Source organism: Rhinolophus sinicus, chromosome X (assembly GCF_036562045.2).
Source record: "Rhinolophus sinicus isolate RSC01 chromosome X, ASM3656204v1, whole genome shotgun sequence".
NCBI lineage: Eukaryota > Metazoa > Chordata > Mammalia > Chiroptera > Rhinolophidae > Rhinolophus > Rhinolophus sinicus.
Window position 1 is genome coordinate 19,002,213 of NC_133768.1, and position 20,802 is coordinate 19,023,014.

The following is a 20,802-nucleotide window of genomic DNA, read 5'->3' on the forward strand; positions in this document are numbered from 1 at the left end:
GTTGTCAAACTATATAGCCCGACGGTCAGCCACCTGTTTTATTTTGTTTTTCTAATTAATAGACTTTAAGACTAGTTTTAGGTTCACAGCAAAATTGGGCAGAAAGTACAGGGAGCTCCCACATACACTCCCTTGCTCAGATCCAGCCTCCCCCACTGTCAACAGCCCCCACCAGAGTGGGACATTTGTTATAGTACACCCTCACTGACCCACCATTATCAGCCCAAAGTCCATAGTTTACATTAGGCTTCTCTTTGGTACATTACGAGTTTTGAAAACACTTATTTTTGTAAATAAAGTTATACTGGAACACAGCCACACCCATTTGTTAACATATTGTGTGTGGCTTGTGTCCCTCCACAACAGCAGAGTACTTGCCACAGAGACGGTTTGACCCACAAAGCCAAAAATGTTTACCATCTGGCCATTTACAGAAAGTTTTCGGGCCTTTAGTATAAGTTAATTCAATCCCCTGTTAAAGAAGGGTGAAGTGATTGCTCTAGTGATTGTTCTTAATTTGCATTTAAATGATAAAGCTCGTAACAGTAAACCTTGGCTATCTGGAATGTTACTTTTGAGGTACCTAAGACTTTTCTAGGTAACCGGGCTGTTTACCTATAGGGTGTGTGCCCCTGAGTGGAATCACCATGTGAAAGGCTTGAAGGATTGTACAACTTGAACCTACAGAGCTGTCACCAAAGTTTAAAGTACCAGTTTCTCCACAGCCCTGCCAAAATGAGGTTTTAGGATTTTAATTGTATAATGGGTAACAGAGAAACTGAAAGTTGTATTTTTCCCCATGTAGGCTTATTCTCTGCATTTTGTTGTGTGTAAAGTTCCCTTGACCATTTAGTAACTGGAACCTGGAGTTTTAATCGTTTGTATGAATTCCTTGTGTCTATTTGGCATAGTAAGCTATTGTGCTGTGTAAATATTGTTTCCCAGTGTTCCCTGCTTTGGTAAAGTAATTATCAAAGCAACAATTAAAGGCATTTGCAAAGAATATCACCTATAATTCTTCCGTCCATTTTTTGTGACAGCCTTCTAGCTTTTGCCCATATGTTTACATACGAGTATGTTAACACCGGATGTTGGTTTCTTTTTTATTTAGTCTGAGTTTTTATACACTCAGTCATTTACAGTGTTTTTATCATGGTCAGATTTATCACCTTTAGCAGTTTGTAAATTGCTACTAAATCCTGGAATTTATTGCCATTTCTGATGGGATTTTTGTAGCCAACTTGCTTTTGCTCTGTTTTGTCCAGTTGGACAGCAGTAATTAAGACCTCAAATCTTTCTTTGTTCTTGTTTCTGTTTATCACCTACTAAGTTCACAGAGTAGTTTATATTTGTGGATTCTATTCAATAGGACAACTTTTCTGATTTGAAGTAAATATCATAGGCTAACTTTTGCCTTTAATTTGTGTTGAAATGTGGTGAAGGCAGTTCCTTATTTATTGCCTTAGGTTTTTAGAAATTCTTGCTGTTCCTGCCCACTTACTCTTCTTGATAAATTAGTTAACTTATACAAAATATGCTAAGGGGACCGTGGATGGGTTAGCTGGCATTCATTGAAACTAGCCTGGAAGCATCTTCAGTTGGCCCATTTTGCTTTAAGGCAGGAGGTGTGGGCAGTTTACCTCCATACTTGGCCTTGGGGCAGAGCTGGGTTTGAGTGTGTCCTTCATGTCCCTCAAGGAGTCCCCTATTCCTGGTCAGTGTCTCATGTTTACTGAGATTATACTTTCTGCCATAATGAATGGCACAAAAGTTACAGTGAACTATTAAATTTACACAGGTCAATATTTATATTTCCTCTAATTGAACATTTGGGGTTCTAACTCAATCTTAGATTATTTCCCTAAGCATCACCCAAGCAGTCTTGATTTTATTTTCATTCTTAGACTTAGGATTCTACTTGACCATTTGAATTGAACCAGGATTGCTTTCTTTCTTACTGGGCATGGAGGTCAGTATATAATAGTTTCACTGTTGGGAACAAATTTCTGTTTCTCTCTAACATTTTCCGAACACATGAAGTTAAATATTTTCCCTTGTGTTTTTTGCCAGCAAACAGTAGGGCCCTTTGAAATTGGTCATATACATATCTTTTTCCAAAAAACTGTTAACATTTTCATAGACTAGAACAGACTCAGGGTTTTATCTGAACGTTTCCTTGGATATGTTCTAGTAGAAAAATACAATGTTTCCTTAAACTTGGTAGCAGATATTCCTCAATCCCTGACTGTGGATTTTGTATATATTTAGTTAATTTCTCCTGCTTCTGAGATTCAATAGAAAGCAAAGTGGTAAGTGCTATCTTACTTGTCCTGTACTGGTCACGTGATGTGCTCGCGAGCACTTAATTTCTAATAAACCCTTAAGTTGCTTCCTCACAGTGAGCCTCCCTTTCTCTAGAAATTGCCCTTTCGACACAGGGGCACCGCTTCTTCGGTTGGTGCCCTTGACACATTCTCCTCCATGTCGTCTTGGACCTACGTACTTACATTCCTGCCTCTTTAACCTGAGCTTGGCCTTCAGTAAAGCAGTTCAAGAGGGAAATTACAATGGACTCTTTGGAAACTGAAAAAGATCCAATAGAGTCAACCAGCATTTACTGAGTACTTACCAACACTTGGTATAAAATATGATATAGTGGAATTTTCACCACAGTCATGTCCATTTTACAAATCGGGGAGCTGAGGTTCAGGGCAGGTAAGAAAATGAGCCACACGTACAGCAGATGGCACAGCCAGGAATCGGACCACCTCTGCTCATCTTGCGGCCACTCTACAGCTGAGAATGAGGGAAAGGGTGAGGGGTGGTGTGGGAACAAAGCACGCTGCAGGAAAGGATCGGCAAGTACACTGTCACAGCTTGTCAAGAGTCACGATGTCCTGAAGTATAGCCATTTCCTTCATGAATGTGTTCAGTAGTTTTGAAGAGTATCTGAAAAAGAGAGAAAAACGATAGTTGACAGCGCTGAAAGATTATGAAGATGTTTGTGGTCCCTTTCCTAAGAGGCTGAAACAAAACTCAAAACATGAACAGAGACTAAAAACACATGGGTAAATGGAAAACCTTGGGGTGTTTAATAGCCACTGTCTGAGCCTGAGGAGTTCTTTCATTTGTTACCTTGTTAAATTTTTTGTGATTGGATGCTAGTCAGTTGTTCTCAGTCCTGGCTGCTCATGAGAATCATCTGGGGGAGCAATGAAAACCAGTGACACCTGTCCCCCGCATAAGCCAATTAAATCAATTTCTGGGGGTAGGGTTTAGGCATGGTATTTTTGAGTTACCCAGGTGATTGTGCTTCCAGAGTTAAGAACTATATTAGATCTGGTAAAGTTTTTGCCCAGGCCCAAGAGCTATGAACAAAGAGCTATATGCCAAGATTTATGAATTCTGTGAGTTTGTGGCATGCTTTCCTGCTGTCCCTATCTCTCCCTTGAAGGTTTATGTAATAGGGGTGGGTGCATGGGAATGTGTGAGGTGTTAACCGAATTGTCCTTTATCCAAAATGCCCTTGGAGGCTCGCTGGGTGGAACACAAACAGAACACATGTAAATGTATGTACATAGTTGTGGGGACAGAGCCCCAGAAAGTAGTTTACAGGCTCTCGGCCTCATGTGGAAGGGTGCTGGCTCGGGTAGTAGATGGCCGTCGGCTGTGGCTGGTTGGCCAATTGGCTTCTAATATAACTGCTGCGGCTACGGAGGAGAGCCGAGGATTGCCGAGGAGAGCCAAGGAGAGCCGAGGAGAGTAGAGGAGCAGAGTCGAGGAGAGTGGAGGAGAGTCGTCGGTCGGTTGGCAGAAAAACGGACAGCAGGTCACACGTCCAATGAACCCAGCCTCCAGTGAGACCATAGTGATATGACTCCCCTACCTATGGCTCCGTGGGTGTTCCTTTTTGGCCTCACCATATCCTGCGTTCTTATGTGGGGAGCAGGAGCAGAGACCCCCCAGGCCGCCCCGCACGACAAATGGCGCAGCGAGCAGGGTCTCCCGCACGACAATAGTGTTTTTCTGAATTTCTAGCTCCTTTCCTTGGCTGCCTACTCCTAGCAGTGCTTTCCAGAGTTGTTCCAGGATGTACATATTAGGCAAGGTCGGTGGTGTAGGATAAAGAACTGTCAAGTGTAGAGATACAACCTAAAATCTTCTCTTAGATCCATTCAGTGGGAGCTTGAGCTCAGAGATCATCTGTCCAACCTTCCCAGTTTTGCACGTGGAAAGTAGAAGCCCTGAGTAACAGACTTCCCAAACCATCAGCTAGTTGTTGATGTAACATCTTGGCTGCCTCTTTCAAAGCAAACCAGAAATTATTGTTTTTAGGAGGCAAAAGCCACTCACCTTTGTGTACCACTCTCTGGCAGACACAGTAGTGGGCAGATATAGCTATAATGCTCACAACATCCAGGTCAAGTAGATGTTTCCATTTCTTGGATGAAGATGCTAAAGCTCAGATGATTCAAGTATCTTGTCTAAGCAAAGTTAATTGTGGCAAAACCAGTAAAAATGCAGGTAGACTGAGCTTTTAAACCTATGCATTTTTCATTCAACATAATATGCCATTTCTTTCAACATAATATACCATTGCCCCGGTGTAGTTCTTTCTAGCAAACAAGAGTATTTGTAATGCTGAGGTTTCATCTAAATTCATTGTATTAGACAATCAGGAAATTGCCTACTCTAATGGTCTTCTCATTTCTGAACTATCAGATTGATACCTATTTATTTACTTACACGGAAACAACTTTGGTTCTGATGACCACCAACACTCGTTAGACTGCTTAGTATTGTCTCTGGGAATATGTAGACTTGTACTCACGTCTTGATTTCTGGTGCCTATCATGGGGGGAGCATGGGCTAATCACTTAATTCCACTACACTCCCGTGTCCTTATCTGCAAAATGGAAACGATAGCATCTAATCATAGGTTTGTTGCACGGGTGACATCGAGGCTGCGTGGCGCATGGTACACATTCAGTAGATGTTGGCTATGCATTTATTATGGGAAATTAGTGACACAGTATTTCCTGGATGAATCAGCTTCCTGCTAAGAATAAAAACTGCATAGACAGCTCTTAACCTTGAATGTTAATTATCTTAAAGTTTGTTGGCTGAAGGTCCCAGCTATATAAACTGATCGTTTTCCAAGAAACATATAGCACTTTCAGCTCATTTGTGCTTTGAGCATGACTGGCTTTGGATCCTTTTCGTTCACTGTAATGGTTAACATTTTGCCTCAATTAACCTCAAAGATGAATACAGTGTGACCTTTACTTAACTATTCTTGCTTCCATGACAACAAGAGAGCCTGTAATTCACCATCCACCGTAGGACTAGATCCTACGTCGATACGGATCTGTGTGGTGGCTTTGGCTTCGGTTGCTACTCACATGCTCCCGCTGGCCAAAGCTCTATTTGTGGTATCAGTTCTGACACGTGCATACCTGTTCTCTCCACTCTCTGGCCCAACACACCGTATTGACAATTACTGCCACCTTATTATCACTTTCCTAGCTACCTTTCAGCTCTTCTTCCCTTAACTAAGGATTTCAATACCCCTAACCAAATATATAGAATACAATGCTCTATCTATAAGAGGAATTTACCATTACGAGCAAATGTTAGCTTGAACCACTGAATTTTATTTGCTATATTAAGGTTATACTGAAATTTACTAGGTATTTTAATTTTCAGTGCTAATCAGGAAATAGTGAACACCTACAGTGTGCCAGGTATTATGCTAACGGACTCTTCCATTTTCTGAGAAATCCTGGGACCCACAGGATATAGAAGTCAGTGACCGGGGGCAGGGGCAGAGGGGTTGCCCAAATGGAGGGCACAAATGGTGAACCCACAATGAAATTCATTTACATCTTGCTTTGGCCTTATCTGACACACAGAGAGGGGCATGTTTCTCACTAATATGTTTATGAACATATATTTCAGAAAAGTAAACAAACAGGATTTCTAAAGAGAGGATCAAGGCGTTAGTGGACATTACTCACTTTCCCTCAGCACAGACACAGATGTCCTTCAGGGAAAGATCCATAACCTTTGCTCACCTTCATTAAGGACCCCACCACAGTCACCCTGTAACCTCTTTTCCTATAAGAACAAGAAAAATCCTTACATGGAGGTCTGTACCATGGGCTTCAAACCCCATCAGGAAGATCTGCACATTCTGTATGAGATTTTTGCTTTGCTTTTTGTTTCTTTGTCTGTTTTTTAGATAACAGACTAGCTCTAGTTACAGGAAAACCTTTTTTAGGTTTTCTTTTTTTAAAAAGATAATAGACTGGCTCTAGTTAGAAGAAAACCTTTTTTATAACACTGCATTTTCTTTAAAAACACTCTTTTTAATGATTGCATATTTCCCCATGTAAATGTGCAATACTGAAATTTTTTTACTATTCCCTTATCGTTGAATATTTAGGTTGTTTAATGATGTCCCTCCCAAACCTTTATTTGGAAAAATTTCTGACCTTAGGAAAAGTTGTAAGAACAATGTAGTTAACATTCATGTCTAGCCTTTAGATTCCTTCAACAGGTCCTCAAATAATGGAGTTTCGTTATAACATTGATGAGGTGTCATAGGAATCTAATTCTTCTTTATATCAGTTAGCCTATGGGTTTTGTTATTCACAGTTTCGCTTAAAGTTACAGAACCTATCGGTGACATTAAATGAGGACTTACTGTATTTGCTTTTCATCTCCTTCCCACCCCATGCATCTGTTCCTGTCTCCCTCCCGCCTTCTCTATACGTGTTTTTTTGGCTGAACCATTTTAGAGTATGTTGCAGACATCATAACTACCCCTCGTACTTACGTATATCCTAAGCATAAGAGTAGTCTGCTAATAACCTTGATACAGGCATCACACTTGGGGAGTTTATCATTGATAGCATAACAAAATTGAATATTCAAATTTCCCCTAATTGCTGAAGGCTCCTCTACTGGACAGCTCAGGTCTAGAATGTACTCAGAAGGCATGGTGGTCGGGGCGGCTGCCGAACTAGGTGTAGCAGAGCCCAGGAGAGGCTCCCACCTCAGTAATGCAGGGGGAGAGGTTGGGACCGACAGGTAGAATCAACTGGAAGTCTGTAAACAGAAGGCTCATGCTCCACCCTTGACCATCGGAATATTATTAGGCAGGCAGTTACCCATAGGCAAAGTAAAGGGCAAAAAGGGGGTTCTTTTCTAAAGACCCTGAATGAGCTAAGAGGAATTAGGAACGCTGGTGTGGTGTTAGGACCCTCACCAAAAAGCCAATGTAATCAGGTTTTTGGGGTGCTCACGTAGTCAGTCTTTAGGCTGCCTCACTCTCAAACATGACTGAACAAGCAAGGATCGCCAGGCATCTGAGGGAAGGCCACAGTGAGAAAGAAAGAAACTAAGATAAATAAATGGCCAGAAAATGACCCCATAGCAAACAAATTCAGGCAATATAAGAATGCTTAAAAATGTAATTTGAGAAATAAATCATCTTCTACACCTACTCATGAACATCTTAAGGCAGCTGTCATTTTCCAAAGATGGCTATGATGATGCTTTTATATGATGCACCCTTGCTAACCCTCCATCAAGAGAGGGAGTCTCATCCCCTTCCCGTGGAGTGTGGGCGGGCTGTGGCTGCCTTGACCAGTTGACTAGGGCAGAAGGGGGCTAGTTGTGTGACATCCGAGGCTGGGTCATAAAAGGCCCTGCAGCTTCCACCTTGTTTACCGAAGCCATGCAACTAGCCCAAGCCCTCATGCTTTGAGAAAACCCATGGAGAGGCAGTGCTTGTGGGGTCAGACTCATGAGTTAGGAAGCCTTCAGCTACTTCCAGCCCCACCCACTCCACCGTGTAGTTACGTCCCCAGCCTTTGAGTTTTAATAATAAGGCCTGGTCTAGAGTGAGGGCAGTCTCAAATTTGGTAGACCCCAAATCTGTTGCCTATTTTGATCTCTTTTTAACTTCAGGAATAACTTTTCCCAAACAAAGGAAAAGTACTGAACTTCTCAGGCTGTGAAAAAGTACTTCTAGACCTGGAAGTAAAACAAATATTTAAAAGTATAAAAAAAATAATAAAACTATAATTGAAGCCCAAAAAATATAAGGGATTCTTTTGAAGGATGTTCACCACAATCATTTAGTAGCTCTCCATTCACATTTCAGGTTGTTTCTTTGAAGGACTATTAATCATTGTTTAGCCCTGGTAAGTCCAAGAATTACTTATTCCAAAATTCAATGTTTTCAAAAGATTGAAATGTTATAATTACAACTGGAGGAAAATCAAAGAGCTGCCCCTAAAAATATTATTTTCTTGGTTATATTTTAGCTATTTTAATGGTTAATAAATAGTAAAAATACATTGCAAATGCAAATATTTAATTGACAGTATAGAAAAAGCAACATTATCTGAACAAGCTGATCATTCATTCTGCCGGTTTTTGGTGCCTTGCTAGCAATTTTTCCATTTGTTGCTCTCCTTTTCCACTCCCTGATCCCATTACTACCACTCCCAAACCATCCCCCACCAAGTGTTAAAACTGGAAGATGTGGACAAAGATAGCCTCAAGTAATCCACACAGGAGACTTCATTTGGCGGGGTGGGGGGGGGGGGGAGGAATATGCTCAGCCGTCTGCTTTAATTATAAGCTATCTCATCAAGTTACTTCATTAACTGAAGAAATAATTGTTTTTTTCTGCTTCCTGTAAATTATTTGAAAAGAGGATTAAAGATTCACTGGAAATACAGGCCACTGTGGAAACCAGGTATAAAGAATAATAAGTCTGAACTCTTGTTCTCAGAAGGCTAGTCAAATGCTCTTTTCTTATGGTGACCCGCAGTGAGAGGCTCCCTGCATTAAATCCAAAGCCGTTCGTGTTTCTGTGTCTATCATCTTATGTCTCAGTGAATGGAAAGCTATTTGGAACCTTTCTAAACAAAGCAAATCATATCTTTTGCAAATGTGGTTGACTGTCTCCAACTTCTCAATGAAAGGGCAAAGTATGAAAAACAAGCAGAAAACAGAAGAGAATGAAAGAGTCATCAAATGAGGAAGAACAAGTGAAGAAATACACGAGTGTGTTAAAGCCAGTGACTAATTTGTGTTCACTCGTCAGAATTTTCCATGCCCCTCACCCACTCCTTCATTGTCATCTTCTGAACTGATACCGAGGAATAATTTAATTGGTAAATTTGAGTAAGATGAAGTATATAGAAAAATGCAGAACAAAAATAGAAAATCAAAATTAAGGAATGTAGAAAAGCCACGTAAGTGGGAAAAAATGAAGTCAAATAACTGGAAAGAATAACTGGAAAATACTCAATATGCCAGAAGACTTATAAAAACAGAACCCTTTTGAGAGGACATTCAATTAAAGCCAAAAGGTGTTTTTTTTGGGGGGGTAAGTTTCCTAAAAAAAAAGATTATTGGAACCCCTTGATTTAAACTGAGTTTCCAGCATTAATACACAGGATAAAATGCTTTCAACTTATATGAGGAAAACTACAGAAAGGTTAAAAAAAGTCAGGCATTTCGTATTTATTTTTAGGTTCGCTCATTAACTAACTAAAAAAGGCTTATCCCCCTGTTTGAGCTAGTGTATAATTAAAGTATGAGTACAAAGAATTCATCTCAAGAGCTAAATTAAAATGTAGGAGGCAAAACCTGAAATTTTTTAGGTACTCTTTTAAAAATACAAACTTCTGAAAGTATTATGTATTCTTCCAGTAAATCAGTGAGAAGCTACCATAGGAGAGGTACTCTGATCGGTGCCATGAGGGATATAGGTAGACACAAATAAAGTTTCTTTTTCTGCCACTTTAGAGAAGGTCGATAAATCCAAGAAGGCTAGCATAAATGCTTCCTGAAGTTTGGTCCTTAGACCATGCCGTGACTGGTTGAGTTTTCTAGTTAGGGCAGAGTTGACCAATGTAAGCATCAAGGCCTTTTCATTTTAAAATGAATGGAAGTGGTGGATAGGGACACGGAACACACTTTAATCCTTTTTAATCTTTTTTTAATTATGTGGAATCATCAAGTGAGCACAGCGTCGCACAGTCACGCTCTCAGGGCTCAGCAGGTACCAGCCTATTTGATCTGGCACACATGGCCTCAGGCTGTTTCACTTTATCATCATTGGCACAGTTAATGATTGCTGTTTGATGAGCCCCCTCTTTCACATTTTAAGAACTTGTTAATGTTAAGTGTTAAACACTTTTTAAACCTCACCATAGCCTCTACGAAATAGGTACTGCTTTTTTTCTTTTTAAAAAAATTTTCAATTACAGTTGGCGTACAGCATTAGTTCAGATGTACAACATAGTGATTATTCTTTTATAAACCTTAGGAAGTGATCACCCCAATAAGTCTAGTACCCACTAGACACCATACATAGTTATTACAATACTATCGACTATATTCCCTATACTGTACTCTACAGGCCCGTGCCTGTTTTTATAACTGGCAATTTGTGCTTCCTAATCCCTTCACCTTTTCCACCCATCCTCTAAACCCCCTTCCATCTGGTGGTGATCAGTTTGTTCTCTGAATCTATGAGTTTGTTCATTTATTTGGTTTTTTCAGATTCCGTGTAAGTGAGATCATATGGTGTTTGTATTTCTCTGTCTGAGTTATTTCACTTAGCATAATAATCTCTGGGTCCATCCATGTTGTTGCAAATGATAAAATTTCATTCTTTTGGCTGAGTAATATCCCATTGTATTTATCCATTTGTCTATCAGTGGACACTCAGGTTGCTTCCATATCTTGGCTGTTGTAAATAGTGCTGCAATAAACATGGTGCGTATATCTTTTCCAATTAGTGTTTTGGATTTCTTCAGGTAAATACCCAGAAGTGGAATTGCTGGGTCATAAGGTAGTTCTGTTTTTAATTTTTTGAGGAACCTGCATACTGTTTTTTATAGTGGCTGCACTAATTTGCAATCTCACCAACAGTGTACAAGGGTTCCCTTTTCTCCTCATCCTCGCCAACACTTATTGTTTGTTGATTTATTGATGATGCCTTTCTGACCAGGTGTGAGGTGATATCTCATTATGGTTTTAATTTACGTTTCCCTGATGATTAGTGAGGTTGAGCAGCTTTTCATATGTCTTGGCATCTGTATGTCCTCTTTTGAAAAATGTCTATTCAGGTTCTCTGCCCATTTGTTAATTGGATTGTTTGTATTTTTGGTGTGAAGTTGTATGAGTTCTTTATACATTTTGGATATTAATCCCTTATTGGATGTATCATTGGCAAATATCTTCTCTCATTCCGTAGGACGTCTTTTCGTTTTGTTTGGTTTCCTTTGCTGTGCAAAAACTTTTTAGTTTGATGTAGTCCCACCACGTTTACTTTTTATTTTGTTTCCCTTGCCCGAGGACATATATAAAAAAAAAATCACTAAGAGCAATGTCAGAGAGTTTACTGCCTATATTTCCTTCTAGGAGTTTTATGGTTTCAGGTCGTACATTTAAGTCTTTAACCCATTTTGAGTTTATTCTTGTATATGGAGAAAGAAGGTGGTCCAGTTTCATTTTTTGCATGTATCTGTCCAGTTTTCCCAGCACCATCTATTGAATAGACTGTCTTTACCCCATTGTATATTCTTGCTCCATTGTCATACATTACATGATCATATAGGTACAGACCATATAGGCATAGATTTATTTCTGGGCTCTCTATTCAGTTCCATTGATCTGTATGCCTGTTTTTATGCCAGGACTGTGCTGTTTTGATTACCACAGCCTTGTAGTATAGTTTGATATCATACAGCATGATACCGCCAATTTTGTTCTTCCTTCTGAAGATTTCTGTCGCTATTCGGGGTCTTTTGTGATTCCATATAAAATTTAAGATTATTTTTTCTCATTCTGTGAAGAATGCCATTGGTATTTTGATCGGGATTGTACTGAATCTGTAGATTGCTTTGGGTAGTATGGCCATTTTAACAATGTTAATTCTTCCTGTCCACGAGCAAGTACTGTTCTTATTTTATAGATAGGAACACTGAGGCTTAGAATTGTAGTGACACTTGCCCACGTTCATGAAGCTTGTGGCTGCTCGAGTCAGGATTCAAACCCAAGTGTGCCTTCGGCACGTGACCTTGGTTTTACTGTTCTGCAGGACCGCTGTCTTGTATCTGAGTTCTGAAGTCCAAAAAGCTCTAAAAGTTGAAGTTTGTTTTTCGTACCTTTGGTGCTCATTGCGTGGCAAAACGTGATTCCACATGACTTGAGGCCGTGGTCTTTATGCTGCTTAGTGGAAATGCGCAGATTTCACTGCAGCTATGTTGTGTCTCTGTCATGACCGTATTACACAGTGGGTGCACGTCCTCCTTTTCACTTTACTGAAATCTGAAAACCTTTACATTCTGAAACCAGTTAGCCCTGTGGGTTTCCAGAATAGATGTGGGCCTGACCGACCCTTGCCACCTGGTACCTGCCAGCCCACTCTCACTTCTCATGGCCCTCCCTCTTCACCCCAGCCCTGTGCTTCTAATTTGCTGCTCCAAATATGCTGTGGACGTGGGCATTTAAGCACGTAAACTTTCTCTACCCCCAAAACTCAGCTAATGTTTTCAAATCCTGAGTTCGTACTGATACTCCCAGTTCCAGTTCAACAGCTCAAGGTTCGTCCTCTCCTTCCCCACCCCCTAACTTCCTTTCCTACTGGGAGAATGTCAACATTTCTTTTGCGCTTTAAAAAGAAATGTCCTTTCTATTTAATGAGGGTGCAAAGTATTTCTCCTGGTATGTGGAAACGTAGACGTTCATTTTAGCTTAGATAATAGGACTTTCATTTTATAATGAGATTCACTATGAGTTTATAAATATCAGCATTTAAAATTATTCACCTACAAAAATTGTATAAAGCATTTTAGGAATGATATATGTTATCTGAAGCAGTGCAACCAGAGTCATTTTAACGGTTACTCTTCTAAGGCCAAATGAATGTATATGGAGTAGGAGGTTGGAAGGTTATTGCTGAGAATTACACCCTTCTTCCTTTCTTGGAGTATTTCCCTTAAGGGAAAAGTGAAAGAGAGAATCGTTGATTAGTTAAAGATTTACTGAAGGCCCTCAGTATACTCACTTAGTATGAGGGAAGTAAGGGGTGGATTGTTGAAGACTAATCTTTTGTTGTAACATTTTTGAAAATGGAGAAGAGGGGTGAGGTGTCAATGGGGGGGGGAAGAAAGGTTCTGCAGATGACTTTCAAAAGTGGGTTCTTTTATTTCTGGTCGTATTTGGTGGGGAGAGGGAAGGAATAAACCAGAACTTGGCTGGAAGTGTTACAAAATTGGATTTACTTCTGCATCTCTAATTTGCTGCCTTTATTGCATTTGGAAGAATGAGGAGACAATTGTTAGATGAGCTTCCGTCTTTCTGGGCCAGAGGTTGCCCATTTCCCAACAGCCTCCGGGGCATATGGAGCCCTAGGAAGGCCTATTGAGTATGAGGGAGTTGGGAGGGTCCCATGAGTATCCCAGAGCTCAGAAGAAGGACTAACGTTTATTGAACACTTACTCTGATTCAGGCTCTGCACATGTCATCACAGTCTTTACAAAAACTGAAGTTTCAGCCCCATTTTACAGATTAAGGCAGCTGAAACTCAGAGAGGTTAAGAAGTTTACTAACGATGTCCCACCCCCAAAGTAGAGGAGTTAGGGCTGGAGCACATTTCTGTCCCCAGAGCTCATGTCCTTTCTATCATGTCCTTCGTCCCCCAATCATTGTCCGGGTTACAGCAGGGCTGAAGGACTGGGGGCTGGGCCAGTCCTGGAAAACTACTCAGCTCACATGGCAGCCTGGGAAGGGGCTCAGGTTTCCTCCTTCAGGTGACAGGTACCTTTTCTCTCACTGTGTCCGTGTTATGTAAATTGTATGCACAACCAGCTCAGGGCAATCAACTGCAGATTCCCTGGCCTCTGTCTTTGTAGTCAGCAGTGTCTTACCCTGTCACGTGCCATGGTAGCCATTCTGCTTCTGAGCACACCTGTGAGCTGGTTTCTGTGGCATGTCCTGAGTTCCTATGTCTCGGTCAGAGGTAGGGTCTGGAGCTGTTTGCCTGAATGGCAGAGCTCTGGTCCCTTAAGAAACACATTTGAAGCAAATCTCAGTTCACAGTAGGTGAGTAGTTGTAGAGTGAATGGATCTATTGCCTTCTGGAAACCCCTCTGAACAGGAGTGGATTGACATGTTCTCCTACTTTTGTACTTGGCAGTTTTCCCACAGTGTTTATTTCAAAACAAATTCAGATTAGATCCCACGTCACTTTTATGTTGCTACCGGTAACACCGGGAATGTATTTGTGTGTTTTTTTAAAAAAAGCTGCTTTCAAGGTTGCCTCTTGGAATCCATGCCCTTTTTCTATTCTAATTATTTTCTTAAACTTGCTATTTCGGAGGATACAAATTTAACTAGAGGCTGCAGGATTATTTCATTTTCTCTTCCCAACCGGTAACTGTGCTACCATGGGAACATTTATTATTCCATCTGTTAGATTATAAATCATGGAACATCTTTCATCTCTTAATAGGGAGAGATAATGCGTGCGAGAAAACTTCATACATGTTTCTGCGAAAGGAGCTTCCTGTGAGACTGGCTAACACAATGAGAGAAGTTAACCTTCTGCCGGATAATTTGCTTAACCGCCCTTCTGTGGGGTTGGTTCAGAGTTGGTAAGTAAATAATGTGGCTTCAAGTGGGTGTTTCCATGATGCTATGAACATTTGGCATTGGGACCGGTTCCCTAAAAGTACACGTACTGCTTGTGTAGGAATGAGTCAGTCGGGATAGCCGGGTTTTCCAGGCAATTAAAAGTTGTTTTTTCTTTAATTGACAATTTAAATGAAACTCAGCTAATTTAATCTGACAATTAAAACGAAAATACTTCTAAATGGTAATAGACACTTCCTTGCCTTTTCAAATTTGATTTTTCTGGTTATGAAAGTGATTGCTGATTGAAAACAAATGGGAAAGTACAGACAAACAGAAAGGAACAGCAATGCAACGACCCACGTGAGCAGGTCTGCAGTCCTTTAGAGGGGAGATGCTGCTTCACTCAAGTCTCAGCCATGCTCCTTTTGTTTTTTTTAAAGAAGTTCCTCGGAGACAGTACTTCTTTTAGAACAATGAACTCCTTTAAAGGGACCTCAGACTGGAAAAACATCAGTGCTGCTGTGCTGCATTTGCCCTGTGAAAAGTATGAAAAATCTTAACAGTGTAACTTAAAGTTCAATCCGGTATAGCTCTGATACTTAAAGCATGTGTGATTTACTTGGGCAAGTTGCGTTTGTGAGTATACTACCTACTAGGTAAGCAGGGTGAGGTTGGTGAGTGGTAGGACGTGAGAGCAGGCGGTATATTTTCAGAAAGGGATTTGCGTATATTCGAGAAACATTTGCATGTCTCCTCTGTATTATAAAAAGCAAGGTAGAAGTCACTGGAGAAAGCTGGAGGAGTTTGGGAGGCTAGATGCGGAAAATGCTCTCAAGTCAGTACAGAGGAGGTGCTGTGGACTCCTGGGGGAGCGGTGCCAGCTGTGGCTTTGCACTGCCCCTCCGTGAGTGGGTGGAATTGACAGGGACAGGGAGAGCATTTTCGGGGCAGAGAGTGATGTGGACAGATACCAGGAGAATGAAACTATTAGCTTGCATTTTAGAGGGTTAGTGGAGGCCAGGCTGCTGAAAGAGAATGGCCATTCACTAGACATACCTCCATAATATTAATTATCGTACATTCTTAGGGCTGAGAATGAATCGTCTGAAACATTCTGTTGGGTGGTCTTACAGATACAGCGAGCAGTCCCTATTCCAGCAGCAGCTCCTCACGGTGGGAGGCACAGGGGCCCTGGAACCCAGGAGAGCCCAAGAGATGGTGACTGACTTCCATCTCAGAGTTGCTTTCTACCCTAAATCCATAGGTTGTTTCAGAAAGAGCAGCAAGAACTTGTTTGCGTGAGACTTCGTCTTGCTCCAAGGCCATCATTAGAGAGTTCCAGCAGAAAGTATATAAGCACTCTCGGGGGCCACTGGGGTAGGGATTCTAGGCAGGCTGGAGGACTTTCAAGTCCCCTGGTCTTGGTGGCAGTGACAGTGAAACATTTACTTTCACTTATGTAAAGTGACTTCAGGGGCTTCAAAGTGAGTTGCTGGCGAAGTATAAACTCAAATACTATGTCAGTTCTTTTTGTGTCTCCTCGCTATTCCTCTTTCATAGCTGTTCCAAACACATACATGTCTTTTCTCCCTTTTTTTTTAAACATTCAGTTTTGACATAAGGGTTCGCACAGCTAGCAGCAAGAATTCCCATATGCGTACCTTCACCCAGATTCACGAATTGGTAACATTTGTTCTGTCATTCTCACTCATACTCTCTCTGTGAGAATGTATATACATATATATATATATGATATTCCACACATACATATATGGCACACACATGTATAATACACGCACACGTTAATTTTTTCCTGAACCATTGGGTTAGTGGTAGACCTCATGCCCCTTTGCCCCCAAATACTTTAGTATGTATTTCCTTAGAACAACTCTTCGAAAACCACAGTATGATTGTCAAATTGGGGAATTTGACATTGATCCAGTAATATTTGCTAATATGTAGAACTTGTTCTCATTTCATTAATTATCCTAATAGTGCTTTTTTTTGGTAGCCCCTCCCCCCACATTTAGGAATCCAATTCAGGATCATGCGTTGTGCTTAGCTGTCATTTCCTTTCTCTCTTAAAAGCAACTCTTACACGTAACAGGCTGTAAACGCCACCTCAGTCAGAGCATGTTCTCCTTGTCCTCTTGACTTTCGGGCTAGGAAGCTTGGCATCATCTTTGCCTCCTCTCTGTTGATGACTTGGCTCTTTCAGTGAACTATCCCCTTTGGGAAGGACAGGATACCCGCCTAAAATGCTGGCATGTGGCAGGGCAGAGGGCATCACCACGCATGGCTGTTCTCCCAGGGTGGTTTGACCTGATGATTTTAACAATGTGTAATCCATAGCCTTATCTGCCCAGAGACTTGAAAAAAATATACCCAAAGACGATACTTCAGTATCATGCATTGTCACAAAGTTCAGTGAGGCTGAATGACAGAAAACATCATTTCTGTCTATGTATTTATGTGCTTAAGAGTCATTTTTAGTTACTTAAGTATGCTCATCCTCTATCCAAAGCTGGCTAGTAGGATTAGTGGTAATTAATTGTTAGACATAATTAGAATAAGGGATAATACTTTCAGGACGTGTTAAGACCCAAAGCAGAGATCACAGACCTCTGAGTAATTGGAATCTCTGAATCCCCACCAGATCGAGCAGGTCCTGTCTGGATGTAGCTGTCACAGTAAATCCCATTTTCCTGGCAGGTTTTCTAGATCTTTATGTTGGACACATCACTTCTTGTACTGGCCCTGATTGAGACATGCAGCTATTCTTAATTCCGAAGCTGTTTCTGAGGGCTTAAGGTTTAATTCTGAGAAGGAACCTTCTTTATTTCTAGTTTCTAAGTTCTTTGCATGCACCTCAATGTCACACACGTGCTTCTTATGATATATGTGCACTCTTTTGGGTAATCAAACTATAGACTTGGTGTATCAATTAGGATATGTTTGTAAGCAGCAGAAAATCTAACTAAACCTGGCTTAATAAATTGGCTTGCATAACTATAAGATCCAGCCATAGGATCAGCTTTTGGTATTGGTTTGATTCAGAGATTCTTGAGTTTATCAAAGCCCTGCTTTTCGTGGTGTCAGTTTCATCATCAGGCTGGATTTCCTCCTGGTGACAGAATAGCTGCAGCAGTTCCAGGCTTCCCATCCACATAGCACACAGTACAAACACAGAACAAATTGACTTCTCTCCCAAAGACTTCAGCAAGCCTTCTTGCTTAGCTTACTGGTCTGAGCTGAGGCAGTGTGCTCACGACTGAGCCGATCTCTGTGGTCAGCATTATGCACCGCAGTGACAGGCTTAGACCCGGACTGTCGGACTAATTAGGAATCAGTGACGAGAGAAATAGGATTACTCAGAGAAAAGTTGGGCCACCCAGGAGCTTTGCGTAGCATCGGCTTCCCCTGAAGCACTTGAGCTGCATGGGAGCGGGGGAAGAGATAGGAGGAGTACCCAAGTAAAAATTTGGGGTCCTCTGAGGAAGAGGGCAAAGAGGAATGGGTGTTGGGTAGGCAACTAACACGGTAACTCTTCTTTTTCAGGTATATGCAGAGCTTCCTTGAACTTCTGGAGTATGAAAATAAGAGCCCTGAGGATCAACAGGTCTTGGATAAGTAAGTATGGTACCCAACCTACCTGAAAGTGAAAAGATCTAGGTAAAAAATGTTTTGGTAAATGGAACTCACATCTTTAAGAACCAAGAAGTATAATTTGGACAAAAGCATTAGGTTTCTTAATGGGTAATGACTCAACATTGCATTTTTGTAAAAAAAAAAAAATTTGAGTTAAGAATTAAACATTGTGCAAAAGGAATACTGACACGTCAAATTATGCTTCATGATCTAATTCTTAATGCTTTTATACTTCTGGGGACTCACTATAAATATTGCAGTAAATGTTCCACCCAGTGGTCGTTTTGAGAATGCAGTGGCCTCTGTATATACATGAATTTATCTACTCAGTCCTTTACAATTTTAAAAAAAATTTTCAATGCATTATATTTGAGCTCGGAAAAACTATAATGGTTTTTTTTTTTTTGAGAAACTGAAAAGAATATGCTTTTTATATAACAACCTGAATTCTATTGCTGCTGTTATGCCCAAAGACTGCTAAATTCTCATACAGATGGAAAATGTTTCTGCTTTTCATTTAACCAGAAAACACTAACCTTAGCTCTGAGCGTGTTTTTTCCCCCCCAAGAGAAATTAAGTATCCCCTTCACATTACTTTCTTCCTGTTTCGTGTACACATGAGTGAATGCATATGGCAAGCCTGTTGTGCTGAGGAATTTCTTTCTAAGTAGAAACCTGGTCCACACAATTGTTGAGACTGAACACCTGCCATATAGGTGTTCCATAAAAAGAACTAGAGAAACACCATGTTATACAAGACCTTGGCTTGAGACATTTAACCCAGCCCTCTCATTCCCAGATAAGGAAACTGAGGTCACAGGTGTGAGGTGACTTGCCCAAGATCCTAACATTAGTTAGTAGCAGAACTGGATCTGTAAATCATACTTTCTTTTCTTTTGTATGTTATTCTTTACAATGTACCGTACTGCCAGAACTGCTGGTTTGAGCCATGAGTAGCTAGCTCAAATTTAGTTGTAAATTAAAATACAAAGGGGAAAAAACTCCTGACCTGTTTTCTACTTTGTTTTGTGTAATGGATCTGTGAAGTGTGGAAGGGAGGCATTGGCTTAGAGCCCCAGATGCAGTGTTTTCCTTGCTATCAGCTCTTGCTGTCATTTAAGATATTAAAATTAGATGAATCAAATCCAGAAGCTTTGTTTTCTCAAAAGTCATTAGCCAGTAACAGTTTGTTTGGCTGAGATCCTAAAAATTAGGCCTGACAAATTTTAGGATATAGATTTGGGGAAGTAGATGATAATAAGTTTTTGCTGTGTAGTTCCCAGAGTCCTGTCTCAGTTTCTGGAACAGGTTGTCAGTCCGATGCAATTTATGGATGTGAGCCTGCTTTGTAAACTGCCAAATGCTGGATCCAGTGTGCACAAGATCATAATGATAATAGCTCTCGCTCAGTGAGTTTCGGTAACCTGCCCAGGTTCACGCAGCTAGCTAACATAGTTGGGATTTTAGAAGCCTGATGCTTATGGTAAAAGAAGGAGTGAACGGTGAGTGAGTCATTTGACTCATAGCAGTAGACTTTTCTGTTCAGTGAGAGGTTATATAGGAGTCATGGGCAGGGAAATCATTTATGTACAGTGAAAGTAGCTTGGAGGACAAGCATGTTTATATAATGATAACGTTTAGAAGAGCCCCAGGAGGTTGGGGAAGTATTCTGAAAATGGAGCCATTGAGGGAAGTCCTCCCTTCAGATAAGTTGAGGCACTTGTCAACTCTAATAAATTGTTTCACTTTAGTACTATTTAATTGATAAATACACTGGAAAGAGCATTATGTAAAAAACAAATTGTCCATCATAAAATTTCTTGTGAGTAATTATGACCAAAGTTCAGAGTTGATTTATTCATCTTTACTGTCTTTGTATGTATTTGTTACAGAAATACTTCATCATTGAGAAAAATAAGACTATTCAGACAAGTAAAAAGAAAGTCACTCCAAATTTCCACTGCACTGCCAGGGGACAACTGCTGCTCACATTTTTCTTCCATCCATACTTTTAACTAGGCACACATGCAGAGGGTGCCAAAAAAAATCTATACACATTTTAAGAAAGGAAAAAAACTGTATTCAAATTGTAATATTCAGTATATACCGATAACAAAAGATGAATACAAGTCATGCATATACAATTTTTGGCACCCCTGGTATTTCTGTAAGTATAAAATATTTTTTACAAGCATAACAGTGTTGACATTATAGATCTACACCATTATTAGTAGTTTTATAGTGGTCCATCTACAGATAAGTCATGGGATTCAACCTCCTATCATTGGGGTTTAGAATGGTTTGTAATATTCTTGCGACTATGAACAGTGCTCTAAAGAACAGCTCTTAAATACAGTTGTTGCCCTTGTCGCATTATTTTCCTGGGATCAGTTCCTGGGAGTAGAATGACATTCTTTGGGCTTTTGATATATGTTGTTAAATTGCCCCACGAAACGCATGAGTTATGCTTCCACACTCTAGGTGACC

At 40.5% G+C, this 20,802-nt stretch overlaps 1 protein-coding gene across 2 annotated transcripts in view; it reads left to right on the forward strand.

The window, feature by feature from the left end:
• The window catches only part of PDK3 (pyruvate dehydrogenase kinase 3), a 61,627-nt gene that overhangs the window by 8,281 nt on the left and 32,544 nt on the right, over positions 1 to 20,802 (forward strand). For both annotated transcript variants that reach the window (XM_019757052.2, XM_019757053.2), the window contains exons 2-3: positions 14,546 to 14,687; positions 18,226 to 18,297. In XM_019757052.2, the coding sequence (XP_019612611.1) occupies positions 14,546 to 14,687; positions 18,226 to 18,297 (214 nt within the window). The remainder of the gene's footprint in view (positions 1 to 14,545; positions 14,688 to 18,225; positions 18,298 to 20,802) is intronic.